The sequence below is a fragment of the Oryx dammah genome, unplaced genomic scaffold, assembly GCF_014754425.2.
Source record: "Oryx dammah isolate SB20612 unplaced genomic scaffold, SCBI_Odam_1.1 HiC_scaffold_3, whole genome shotgun sequence".
NCBI classification, from domain to species: domain Eukaryota; kingdom Metazoa; phylum Chordata; class Mammalia; order Artiodactyla; family Bovidae; genus Oryx; species Oryx dammah.
Genome location: NW_024070187.1, coordinates 66,479,278 through 66,493,559, shown reverse-complemented (window position 1 = coordinate 66,493,559; position 14,282 = coordinate 66,479,278). Strand labels below are relative to the sequence as shown.

Sequence of the window (14,282 nt, the reverse complement as noted above, 5' to 3'; positions counted from 1 at the left end):
GTTGTACTGGGTATATAAAAAGCTTAAGTAAACTTTTCATTCATGAATTTACAAGTATAAGGACATTCAATTTTAAATGATTCTTTAAAAAAAAGATTCTTAAAAGCTTTTAGATTGACTTGGGAGAAAAGTCAAGCATGAAAGTGTCATGTCTCTACAACTCACTAGTGAGACCAATTTTAATACAGAGAATGGTGAAAACTTCCAAAGGGGATGGAGGGAACTAATAAAACAGTATACAATTCTTGATTTTTTTTTCCCATTCACCTATAAAAGAAAGATGCACATGATCAACTAAATAAACATGCATACTGCTGCTGCTGCTGCTAAGTAGCTTCAGTCGTGTCCGACTCTGTGCGACCCCACAGACAGCAGCCCACCAGGCTCTGCCGCCTCTGAGATTCTCCAGGCAGGAACACTGGAGTGGGTTGCCATTTCCTTCTCCAATGCATGAAAGTGAAAAGTGAAAGTGAAGTCGCTCAGTCGTGTCCGACTCTTCGCGACCCCATGGACGGCAGCCCACCAGGCTCCTCCGTCCGTGGGATTTTCCAGGCAAGAGCACTGGAGTGGAGTGCCATTGCATTTGGTTTGAAAAGGTATTAATTTCCTCTTCTGGATACTTTTTTAAGGTTGTTTTTAAAAAAGGATTTATTTGACTGCACTGGGTCAGTGTTCTGGCACGTGGGATCTTCCATTGTGGTACGTGGACTTCACAGCATGTGGGATCCCAGCTCTCTGACCAGGGATCGAACCCCTATCCTCTGCATTGCAAAGGGAATTCTTAACCACCGGACCACCAGGGGAAGTCCCTGGATCCTCTTACATAATGGTGTTTTTGCTAGTTTATGTATGCTATCTTTTTTAAACTAGATAACAATTCACAGCAAGTTAAAAAGTTATAGGAATGTACCAGTTTTGAGTAAAACTACAAATTTCACCCATCAAAATCCATATATGAAGTAATTAGGACAGAGAGAATACAGCATGATATATTCCAACCTCACAGAGATCAAGTCCGAAAGGACAATGTGACTTGGGTTGCGTTTAGGAAAAAAAAAAATCAACTGAGATATTTATTATTATCAATTGTAAGCAACTGGCGAAAAGGAGGGTAGATCTTACCATACCCAGAAATTAATAAAACACTTGAAAAAACAAATATAAATTTAATAATAAACATTACGGTCAGGTTGTTTATTAAGGAGGCAACCACACATACAAGTTCGGCTATAGAAATGTTTGCAAATCAAACTTCATGTGATCTAAAAGGACCATGCGTAATGTCAAAAATGGACGTCTGTACATTCAATAAAAAGTTAAATATACATAGTCTAGATCATTCCAGAGTTATACAAACATCTGGGGACACATATGTATCTTATTTCCTTCAGAAAAACGTTTTTATAAAAGTGATGTATTGAGATAATAATTTTAAAAAGTATCTGACAATTATGAATGGTCCCCAGTATTACAAAATGTGATTTTCAGGGTATGAAAACCAAAAAAAGCCAACCCTTCAGAGTGCTTTATATTATACAAACAAGTTTTGTAGAAAAATGATCCAGCAAATGCTTGAGTTAAGAATATTTATATTTTTCCAATTCTTTACACTTTTATTAACACACTTACAAAAAATAACATTCAAACACTGAAAAATTAAATAACTTTGGAAGCAGAGCTCATAGCTTTCTGCTCACATATAAGTGACAATTCTGGGCTGTTGGCACAAAAAAATAATCAACATTCATAAAACCCTTACTACTATATATCAAACATAAGTTAAAATCATAGGCACTAGTTTATCAAATCCACATTTCATCTGTAAGAGTAACCACAGCGAATCCTTATATTTTTCCCAAACAGAAAAATTGGCAATACACAAAGGCTTTCTAGTAAAAAGGCAATTTTTCTCTTTAGGAAACTAAAAGCCAATAGTCTGTGGTAGTATAACAGCAGGTAAAATAATACTTTACCTAACTCAGATCCATCAAGTTCCTAACAAGTGATGAAAATTTTAATTAAAGAAAAATAGACATTTTTTTTTCTGATGCAGCCATTAAAAAAAAAGTTAAATAACCTGAATATTCCTTTTGAAACTGCTAATCTAACTTAAAAATGTAATGGGTGTTTTATAAGAGTTAAAATTCCTTTTAATTATTAGATTGCAGCATTTTTTTTTTTTTTTTTGCAACGTTGCACTGAAAACTGAGACCTATTTTTCCTTTTGTGTATACGTGGTTTAAAAGAGACAGTGGCTAGTTCTTTTACTTACTTAGATTTTTACAAGAGATACCCCTCTACTCAAAACAGATGCATTATCTTCCTCTGAAAGGCAACATTTTAAAGTTCATCATTATATGTGGAATTCTGGCGCCATCCTTTCCTGACCCACCCCCATCACCCTCAAATCCAAGAATAAAATTTCTTCCTTGCATTATACACCAAAATACACTAGCACTGGCAGTTTAAACTTCCAGCAGCTGTGCTAACTGAATGACTCCTTACTGGTCAAGCTAATAAAGACTACCATGGTGTCCATCATGGCAGAACAGCGGTCTTGATCTTAAAAGTTTTATCCTTCTTTCAATCTATAAACCTCAGTACTATCCTGAATATAAGCTTCCCATTTCTCTCTCAATTTCTTTTGCCAACTTACAGAATGTCTTTGACTAACAGAAGATGAACGTATATTCAAATATCTAAAATCCTTTAATGACCTGACTGCCAATATTTTAGAGCTCTACAAATTAAATATTTAAAAACAGACCTCACCATGAAAAAATGAGAAATCTGCAGAAGATGGAAGCTTTAGTCTAGTAATAGTCAAATAAAATCCAAATTAGTTATTTCTAGGATATACATAAGGGCCATCACAGAGCAAGTGTTTAACAGGTTAGAGTCATATGTAGTAGGTTTCAGTTGTACCCCCAAATGCAAAAACTGACGTCAGACAGAATCTAAAAGGGACAGTATTTTCAAAGTGTGTTTTGAAACAGTTGCTCAGTTTAAAGCAGATCAACTTAAATAGGATTCAGCAGGCTATAACTTCCCACCACATAATAGGCTGCTAGGTCAATTAACAGTAACAATACAACTGTCATTACCAGAGTTTTTGAACATTAGTGCATAGATTACACCCCTCCCCCTTATCGTATGGTTTTGTTCCAGGTTATAAGCACTGAAGTGGTGTTATTTATATCAAGAATAAAGACATATACTACTTGCTCTTTCCCATCATGGAAACCTGCTAATAAAAACAAGATCTCTTAGTCCTGTAACAGATAACAGCATGTGAAGAAGTTGGCTTCAATAGCAAAGGCTATCTTTCCTGAGCCAGGAGCTATAAAGTTTAGAAAGATTGTACAACTGATAGTAAGCCCTTTTGGCAATCAAAACAAACACACAAAAGTCTGATGTGTCAATGCAACATGATGGATGCACGGTTAACACTATTTGGTGGTGGTGATATGTGAGCTACATCCAAAACTTAAGATTAAACAAAATGACAATTTTTCTAATGAATCTGCAAAAATAATTTATAGGATTCTCCCAAATTTAGATATTGTGTTTTAAATCTCTAGCCCAGGTTTCTTCCCACCCTGTCCCCTTCCATCTCAATCTAGTTTCCTGGAGTACTAGTCAAACGTTTTAGATAATTAGTCAGAATAGTAGTTCTCATTAACACAAATATTTATTGATACTATGTATACAGTAACTTAGGTTGAACGTGAAGTTTTGGATAGCTAGAATTCACCTTGTGCACAAAGGTATGCTCTCATTTACAGATGGGCATTTCTCTTTGGCATCCATTGGTTTTTTGCCCAGATATTGGCCTCTGTCAAATATTAAAAAATCAATTTAGTTGCTATTAAATAAAACTAAAAGTGATTCCATGGAGAGTGATTGTATGATTACCAAACACATCTGATGTTAAATGTCATTAAAGTGCTGTTTGATCATCTCTGTCAATTTGTGCTAATTAAGACAGAGAGGGCTGGGATTTTATAAATCCCAAGAGTCTTATCTGAACAGTCTGCATATAAAAGTTGTCTTCTAGTCTGGTGGAGGGGTATCCATGAAGCTGTGGACCTCTGCATTCTTGTTTTTGCTGGTCAGTAACAGCCATCTTTCCAACTGTCATCTTTCATGCTGCCATAGGTTTTAGGAGCTGGCAAGGATCTGAAATAAAGCAATTTTACAGAATGATTTGCAAGGTTTTATGGAACATTACCATGCTATCTTCCATGCATATCAATTACTTTGTAGGTTGCAACACAATCCAATGTTCCAGGGGACTGCCGAGATCAAAGCTCTAAACAGCTATTAGCACAACCATTCTACATCAGGCATGTCCACAACTTTTAAGTTTTACAGGGCATCAGGTAACTGCACTAACCTCTTTTTTGTTAACATAGCCACTGCAGTAAGAGAAAAGACTGTCTTGTCTTTTCCAACTAAATGGATGACCAAACTTATTACTTACTTATTTGAGGGGTAAACTGATGAATGTGTTATTAGTGGCACAGTGTCACCATCGTTAGAGAGGCAAAATGGGATAGTGCTTAAAAGGACTCTGAAGTCAGACATACTTGGAATGTAGGTCTTACTAGTTGAAGTTGCAGGCAAATTACTTAACTTCATTAAATTTTAATATTCTCTGAAAAATAGGCATAATAACAGTACCTATATGTCTAATGCTGTAGTAAAAATTCAGTAAGGTGTGGATGTGTGTGCTAAGTCACTTTAGCCGTGTCCGACTCTGAGACCCTATGGACTGAAGCCCACCAGGCTCCTCTGTCCATGAGATTCTCCAGGCAAGAATACTGGAGTGGGTTGCCATTTTTTCCTCGAAGGGATCATCCTGACCTAGGGATTGAAAAACTGTTGTACTCTACTGAACTCAAAAGTGTAATATATTATCTTAGAATAAAAGAAGTATGGTTAATTCAGTTTCAATGCCTAAGGCACAAAAAGCACTTTTTTCATGCAAATAAATATTTCAAGTTTAACACATTCAACACCTAATGATGGTGGTATGCACATTCCTTACCACCATATGTGAAAGGTACAGATATAACTACATATACGTGACTCCCAATCTGGGTAGGCTCAGAATCATCTGAAGATTAAACAAACAAATTTAAAAACAGCATATCTACAGATTTGGGGCTTCACACCAGATCTACTTTGTGGGCAAAACTCAGGCCTCTATATTTATATAAATTCCACAGAAGATTCTGAACTGTAGTGAGATTTGAAAACCAACCTCCTGGATTACACACTCAGACCTGACAGCTAAAGTTTTATCTTAAATTTCATTGTAGGTTCTACTATGCTTTTAATATCTTTACTGAATATCATTATATTTAAAACGAACAAATACCACAACTAGGTGGAGTGGTTCTAACAATTTTTCCTAGGAATTCACCAAGATGCTTGATCATACCAGGCATCTGGGCAAATTTAATCTGAATCAAAGTGATATAATACCCCAATGTCCCAAGTGAGAATTTCTTGAAAGTAATGTTTTATTCAAATTTTAATGATTTTAGTGGGAACCCACTAGGACTCCTGATCTTCACTATCAGAACTGAAGGTAATTCCCGTCTACCCACTTTCCTATACTCAAGAAGGTCAAAACAGTATTTGCCACTTACCTGCGAACAGGCTGTGCAAGTTTGCTGCGAGGCACTGGTATACCCCCAGCAGAAGGGGCACTGGGTCTGGGCAAGCCACTTCTCATCACAGTTGTCCCTGCAGGTCTGGTTAGAGTAGTGCTGTTGATATTGCTGGGAGGATTTGCTGGGACTGTGTTCTGAACCATGGGAGGCCCAGGTGAGGAAGTGGTTTGCATGAGTTGTGTTGTTTCTTGGCTACCAGGAGAACCAGAGCCATGGTTACTAAATGCTTTTACTGGTTGCCGGAGAGCCAAAGGAGATGGTGCTGCAGGGGAGCGGAATTTACCTGGAGAAGGTACTGCAGAATGGCAAAGAAAAATCAATGTTTTCAGTGGAAATCAAGTGCAAGTGAAACTGCTGCTTTTGACTGGGCACCAGTCCCTCTGTATTCCTGAAAATTCACTCTATAGAAATGCAAGGAGTAAAGAGTATTTCTGGGGTAATATATACATTTATATAAAGATCACTAGCAGCTCGTAAGTAACCAAGTCCTTACTCAGAGGACTGTAACTATCCTTGATAACAGTGTTTTAATTTTTAACTAGGTCAGCTAGGAATCCACAATAACAGAAAAGACACTGCAGCATTCTGTTTCAGAATGGCAACCAACCTAAGCCACATTCTAGAGGTGAAAAAAGTGCTGGCTACTAGATGGTTGACTAGAATTTCAAACACACTTTCCCCTCAAGGAAACAATCATGTAAACATGTTTATCAAGTATCTGGAAAGTAAGTCCTCTCTCATCCACAGTGTAACTTAAAATTTAGAAACTGAACCTGCTTCTACTGTGCTTCAGCAAGTAGGGAAGTTAAAATCTAGGGGCACATCAAGAACTATATGAAGTCATAGGACAGACAAGGTATGTTTTGCTGGAATGTCAATTCTACTAAGTAGTTAGTTAAAAGACATTATTAAAACAAGTAATGATACACAAAAGAATTAAATGTGCAATTGAAGTAATTTTTCTCAAATAAGACTTCAAAATAAATTTTATTATTGTGGTGGTCCCTTAGCATTGTAAGCTCAGATGTTGAGGGATTCATTCATCCTTTCCTGCTTATTCTAATTGGATAAATCACCTCTGGAAGGTTTCTTCAAATACCTATGAATGCCTACATATAATATAAATAAAAAATATTACCTTAACATGCTTTCCTAACAAAGAACTCTGGGGTGGGGGTTCAGAGTTAATGATAGATGGGAGTAAGGGAGGAGAGTTCAGAGGAAAAGGGAGAAAGAAATCAGAGTCACCCTATTCTCTCTCAACCTGAATTACTTTGCCTAAGATATGAATAGAGAGAAAGCTTGACTATGTATCAAGATCCCAAGGACCATTAAAAGGAGGGGAGAGGGGCCCAAGCACCATCCCCAGAAAATCTAGTTTGGAATGAAATCAATATACTTATTTTAAAACCACAATAGGAGCTTCCAACCATGTTGACAAAAGCAGGGCTTACCCTCCTGCTATAAGCACCTCTATAATTTGGTAAGATACATAAAAACGATTTTCAAATATTGAACAACAGGCAGTACAGGACTGTAATTCCTGAAAGAAGGAAAATAAATGTGACGAGCTCTCTGGCTTTTTTGGGGGAGGGGATGGTAGTGGATTTTTTGGATTATAGAATAAGGAGGAGGATCCAGAGAATATCAAAATTATCTTGCTAAGTTGAGGAGGAGACAAAAATTGGAATCTGAGGGGCAAAGTACCTTAGAGGAGGGAGGTGCTCCAGAAGACCTCTATAACTCAGGTCTGTTTGAACCTCTGCCTGAATATTGAGCTGTGCATGCACCAAGTAAAGCTCCGTAAGACTGAGCAAAGAAGGCATGTAGTAAACTAAACAGTTTCCAAAGATTATACAGGACTAGGATACGTTTGAGTTTCAACCAGTTAGAGCAGAGAATCCTTGCCAAATATTCAGGGCAATCAGGGGACACTCTAAAAGATATAAACTAGTTCTAGACTAAAACGACTCTAAATCCACTCTTACAAAACTCAACAAAAAGCCACTAACGCAGGGATCAGCAAGTTACCACTCAAGGGAAACTAAAATGCTTTTGTAAATAAAGTTTTATTAGAATATGGCAACATTCATATGTTTATATTTCTTGTCTATGGCTGCTTTCCAGCTACAAAGTGTAGTTAACAGTTACAATAGAGACCATATCACCCATGATCCTAAAATATTTACTATCTGGTCCTTTAAGAAAATGTTTGCTGATCCTTGCTAGAAGGATCACACTAATCTATAAATAACTGTTTACCAGAATAAAGTCCACACTATTTAAAAGTAGATAACAAAATCAGGCATACAATGTAAAACTTCACAATGTCTACTAACCAATAAAAACTAGTAGACATATAAAGAAACTGTAAAGTGATAACCAAAACTAGGCTAAAAATTAGGAGAAACAGATTAAGAAGTCACAGGGATGACTGAGCTACTGAACTACTGTAATAGTTTATAAAAACTATTACATACAAGCTTAAGGATATAAAAAAAATATAAACATGAGATGAGAATTAAAGATTTTTTGAAGAGCTAGATAGAACTTTTAAAAAAAAACTTTAGGAATTCTATTCTTATTATTTTTGGCTGCACCCTGTGGCTTGTGGAGAGAAAACAGACTTAAAAAAAAAATGTCTCCCAAGGCAATAAACATAAAAGTGAAAATAAACAAATAGGACATAATCAAACTTACAAGCTTTTGTATAACAAAGGAAATCATAAACAAAATGAATAAACAACTTAAAGAATGGTATAACATATTTACAAATGAGGTGACAAACAAGGGCTTAATTTCCAAAATATACAAACAGCTCATATAACTGAACAGCAAAAAACAACCAACCAATTGAAAAATGGGCAGGAGACCTATATAGACATTTCTCCAAAGAAGACATACAGATGGGCAATGCACACATGAAAAGATACTCAACATCACTAATCATTAGAAAAATTCAAATCAAATCTATAATGAGGTATCAATCACCTCACACCCATCAGAAAGGCCATAATAAAAAACTCTACAAAATAATAAATCTTGGAGATGGTGTGGAGAAAAAGGAACCCTCCTACACTTTTGGTGGGAATGTAAATTGATGCAGCCACTACGGAAAACAGTACAGAGGATCTTCAAAAAATTAAAAACAGATCTACCATAGGATCCAGCAATCCCACTCCCAGGCAAACATCCAGACAAAGCCACAATTCAAAAAGATAAATGCAGTCCTATGTTCATAGCAGAACTATTCACAACAGCAAAGACCTGGAAACAACCTGAATATCGGTCAACAAATGAATGGATAAACAAGATGTGTTACATATACACAACAGAATAGTACTGTCTTAAAAAAAGAATGAAATAATGCCATTTGCAGCAACATGGATGAACTTAGAGATGACCAGACTAAGTGAAATATGTTAGAAAAAGAAAGACAAATACCATATATCACTTACATGTAGAATATAAAATATGACACAAACGAACCTATGTATGAAACAGAAACAGACACAGAGAACAGACTTGTGGTTGCCAAGGGGGAATGAAGTCGGAGGAAGGATGGATTGGGAGTTTCGGATCAGCAGAGGCAAACCATTATATATAGAATGGATAAACAACAGGATTCTACTGCATAGCACAGGGAACTACATTCAATATCCTGTGATAAAACCATAATTAAAAAGAATTTTAAAAAATGTATATATATGTATAACTGAATCACTTTGTTGTACAGCAGAAATTAACACAGCATTGTAAACCAACTGTTAATACTTCAATTAAAAAAAGGAAAGAAAGAAATGAACAGAATTTTCAGGGACCTGTAGGGTTACAAAAGGCTTACATCTGTATGTCACTGGAGTACTAGGAAGAAAGGAGAAAGAGAGGACAAAAAGTATAGTGGGAAACAATGACTTCCATGTATGAAAACTCACCATATTTGCTAAAGGACATAAACCTGCAGATTCAAAAAACTAAGAGAACACTAAACTAGATAAATCCAAAGCAATCCATGTCAAAACACATCACAGTTAAACTTTTGAACATGAAACACAATAAAAACCTTGAAGTCAGAGACAGAGATAACACATATCCTACAGGGGAAGATGAATTTTTAATAACAGTGGACTTCTCATCATAACCCACAGAGATTAGAAGGAAAGTGGCATAAATTTGTCAAGAGTTGAAAGAAAAGAAATGTCAACCCAGAATCCTATACCCAGAGAAAATATCCTAGAAAAATTAAGGGAAAATCAAGACATTCTCAAGACAAGAAAACCAAGACAATGTGTGGGCAGCAGACCCATTTCCTCCCCACCACCCTGCCAAAAAAACCCAGCTGAACAAGTTCTATAAACAGGCAGAAAATGATAAGAAGATGGAACCCTGGAATACCAGAAAGGAAGAAAGAATAAGGTAAACAAAAATATAGGCAGACACATAGGCTTTCCCTCTCCTTGAGTTTTCAAAATTATATTTGCAGGTTGAAGAAAAATTTGTAATATTAATGTCATTGGAAACATTAAAGTAAATATTTAAGACAACTACAAATAGGGTGAGGGTAAAGATACAGGAAAAAAGGTAAGGTTTACATACTTGAACTGATAAAATGATAACATCAACAGTGAAGTGAAGTGAAAGTCACTCAGTTGTGTCCAACTCTTTGTGACCCCATGGACTATACAGTCCATGCAATTCTCCAGGCCAGAATACTGGAGTGGGTAGCCTTTCCCTTCTCCACAGGACCTTCCCAACCCAGAGATCAAATAGATCGAATCCAGGTCTCCTGCACTGCAGGCAGATTCTTTACCAGTTGAGCCACAAGGGAAGCCCAAGAATACTGGAGTGGGTAGCCTATCCCTTCTCCAGTGGATCTTCCTGACCCAGGAATCGAACCAGGGTCTCCTGCATTACAGGCGGATTCTTTACCAACTGAGCTATGAGATACTGATATGTATATATGATGTTATGCATATATAATGTAATACAGTCACTACAATAACTATGCAAATATATGCACTCAAAAACACTACATTTAAGTCATTTGTGGTTGCCATAGTGGAGAGAGAAAATCAGACAAAGTTGGTCAAAAGGTACAAACTTCCAATTATAAGACTAGTAAGTACGAGGGATAGAATGTATTGACAGAACTTAATTAACTGCTGTATGTTATATATGAAAGTTGTTAAAAGAGTGAATCTTAAGATTTTTTGGTTTTGTAGCTGCATGAGATGATGGATGTTCACTAAACTTAATTGGCTATCATTTCATACTGTATGGAAATCAAAATCATTATGTTGTATACCTTATATATATACAGTGTTGTATGCCAATTACATCTCAATAAAACTGAAAGGGAAAAAACACTGTAAGTCAAAATGGAATTCTAAAGAATGTTCAAGTAATCCACAGGAATGCAAGAAAAAGAAAACAGATAAATGAAAAATAGGGAAAACAAACAGAAAACACAAATAAATGGCAGACTTAAGCATATCAATAATTACACGAAATGTAAATGGTCCATCTGTACCAATTATTAAGCCAGATTTGGTAGAAATGCATTTAAAATATAACCTAACTTTATGCTGTCTATAAGAAACTCACATCAAATATAAAAATATAGGGAGGTTGAAAGTTAAGGGATGGAAAAGATATATCATGCCAACAATACAAAAAGCAAAGCATGATGTTTACAGTAACATCAGACCATTAAAAAGAAAATTACACAGGACAAGGAAGGGTAATACATAATGAAAGCAGGGTCAAATTACCAAGACAATCCAATCCTAAATGTGTACATACTAAAGACAGCTATAAACATGTGAAGGAAAAACTTTGAACTGAAAGGAGAAATAGACAAACCCACAACAGTTGGAGATTTCAACATCTCCCTCTCAACTAATGGAACTAGACAGAAAACAAGCAAGCGTATGTAAAAACTCAACATCACCACCACCAATCATAGGATCTAATTGACATTTATATCAACAGAACAGTCCACTCAACAACAGGAGAAAATACATTCTTTTCAAGTGTCCACAGAAGCCAAGTCAAGACAGAGTATACCCTGGGCCATAAAGCAAACTTCACCAAGTTTTTAAAAAACTGAAATTATAAAGAGTACTTTCTCTGATCATAATACAATGAAATCAATAACTAAAAGGTAAAGATTTTAAAAATCACTTGAAAACCAAATAATACACTTGAATAGAAATTTTATAATATATGGAACTGAATAAAAATTAAAATACAAAATATCAAAGTTTGTGGGTCATAATTAGGAAGAAGTCTTAAATCAGTAATCTAAGTTCCTATCTTCAAAAACCTAGAAAAAGTAGAGTAAAAAAAACTCAAAGCAAGCAGAAGAAAATAATAAAGAGCAAAAATTAATGAGACTGAAACAGAAGAGCACAAGAAAAAAAAAATCAATGAAATAGAGAGTTCTTTCACAACTGACGAACCTGACAAAATAAAAAGAGAAAATACAAAGTATTAGTATCAGTAGTGAAATGGGATATCACTACAGACCCTGGAGACACTGAAAGGATCATAAGGGAGTACTGAGAACAATTCTACACATGTTAATTTGACAATTTAGATGAAAAGAACCAACTGTTCAAAATGCACAAACTACCATGACTCATCTGGTATGTAACAGATAAACTGAATGGCCGTATAATTATAAAGGAAACTGATAACCAACAATGGATCGACTAGTCAAAGCTATGGTTTTCCCAGTAGTCATGTATGGCTCTGAGAACTGGACTATAAAGAAAGCTGAGTGCTGAAGATTGGTGCTTTTGAACTGTCATGTTGGAGAAGACGTTGAGAGTCCCTTGGACTGCAAGGAGATCAAATCAGCCAATTCTAAAGGAGATCAGTCCTGAATATTCATTCACTACAAGGACTGATGCTGAAGCTAAAACTCCATTACTTTGGCCACCTGATGTGAAGAACCAGCTCTTTAGAAAAGACCCTGCTGCTGGGAAAGATTGAAGGCAGGAGGAGAAGAGGACGACAGAGGATGAGATGGCTGGATGGCATCACCAACACGATGGACATAAGTTTGAGTAGGCTTTGGGAGTTGGTGATAGACAGGAAGGCCTGGCATGCTGCAGTCCATGGGGTCGCAAAGAGTCAGACATGACTGAGCGACTAAACTGAACTGACTGAACTGAATTTCATAACTCGAAATCCTCTGAAAGAGAAACCTCCAGGCACAGACAACTTCACTGAAAAAATCTACCAAATGTTTAAAGAGGAATTAACACCAATTCCATATACTCTCTACCGGAAAAGAGAAGAGGAGAGAATAAATCATAATTCATTTTATGAAATGTCAACCATAATATCAAAACAGAAAAAGACAGTGTCAAAAAAGAAACTTGAAGACCAACACCCCTCAGGAATATGGACATAAAACTCTTAACAAAATATAAACAGAAAGAATTCAGTGATATATAAAAAAATTATACACCATGATCAACTGGGGGTTTTTCCAGGATGCGAAGATAGTTCAATATTTGAAAATCAATCAACATAATCCTCCACAATAACAGGCTAAAGAAGAAAAATTACATGAGCCCACCTATTGATGGAAAAAAGCATTTGACAAAGCTCAACACATATTCATGACAAAATTTTCAGAAAAACATGGAATAGGAACTTCAACTTGATAAAGAGCACCTACCAAAAAATCTACAGCTAACATTATACTTACACTATATAACAATATAAACAATATATAATAATCTCAGATATCCAGATAACACCACCCTTATGGCAGAAAGCAAAAAACTATAGAGCATCTTGAGGAAAGTGAAACAGGAGAGTGACAAAGTTGGCTTAAAGCTCAACATTCAGAAAACTAAGATCGTGGTATCTGGTCCCATCACTTCACAGCAAATAGATGGGGAAACAGTGGAAACAGTGGCTGACTTTATTTTGGGGGGCTCCAAATTCACTGCAGATGGTGACTGCAGCCATAAAATTAAAAGACACTTGCTCCTTGGAAGAAAAGTTATGACCAACCTAGACAGCGTATGAAAAAGCAGACACATTACTTTGCCAACAAAGGTCCGTCTAGTCAAAGCTATGGTTTTTCCAGTAGTCATGTATGAATGTGAGAGTTGGACTATAAAGAAAGCTGAGCACCAAAGAATTGATGCTTTTGAACTGTGGTGTTGGAGAAGACTTGAGAGTCTCTTGGACTGCAAGGAGATCAAATCAGTCAACCCTAAAGGAAATCAGTCCTGAATATTCACTGCAAGGACTGATGCTGAAGTTGAAACACCAATACTTTGGCTACCTGATGCAAAGAACTGACTCATCTGAAAAGACCCTGATGCTGGGAAAGATTGAGGGTGGGAGGAGAAGGGGATGACAGAGGATGAGATGGTTGGATGGCATCACCAATGTGATGGACATGAGTTTGAGTAAACTCTGGGAGTTGGTGATGGACAGGGAGGCCTGGCATACTGCTGTCCATGGGGTTGCAGAGAGTCAGACATGACTGAGCGACTGAACTGAACTGAACATTATACTTAATGAGGAAAGACTGAATGCTTCCCCTCTAAGATCAGGAACAAGGTAAGGATATAT

General features: G+C 36.3%; 1 protein-coding gene across 3 annotated transcripts in view; it reads right to left on the bottom strand.

Moving 5' to 3' along the window:
- Window positions 1-1,161: 1,161 nt before the first annotated feature.
- SLAIN2 (SLAIN motif family member 2) overlaps window positions 1,162-14,282 on the bottom strand; it is a 76,127-nt gene continuing 63,006 nt past the window's right edge. For all 3 annotated transcript variants that reach the window (XM_040238162.1, XM_040238163.1, XM_040238164.1), the window contains 2 exons: window positions 5,658-5,976; window positions 1,162-4,179 (listed from right to left, as the gene is read on the bottom strand). In XM_040238162.1, the coding sequence (XP_040094096.1) occupies window positions 4,113-4,179; window positions 5,658-5,976 (386 nt within the window). In that variant the 3' untranslated portion in view covers window positions 1,162-4,112. The remainder of the gene's footprint in view (window positions 4,180-5,657; window positions 5,977-14,282) is intronic.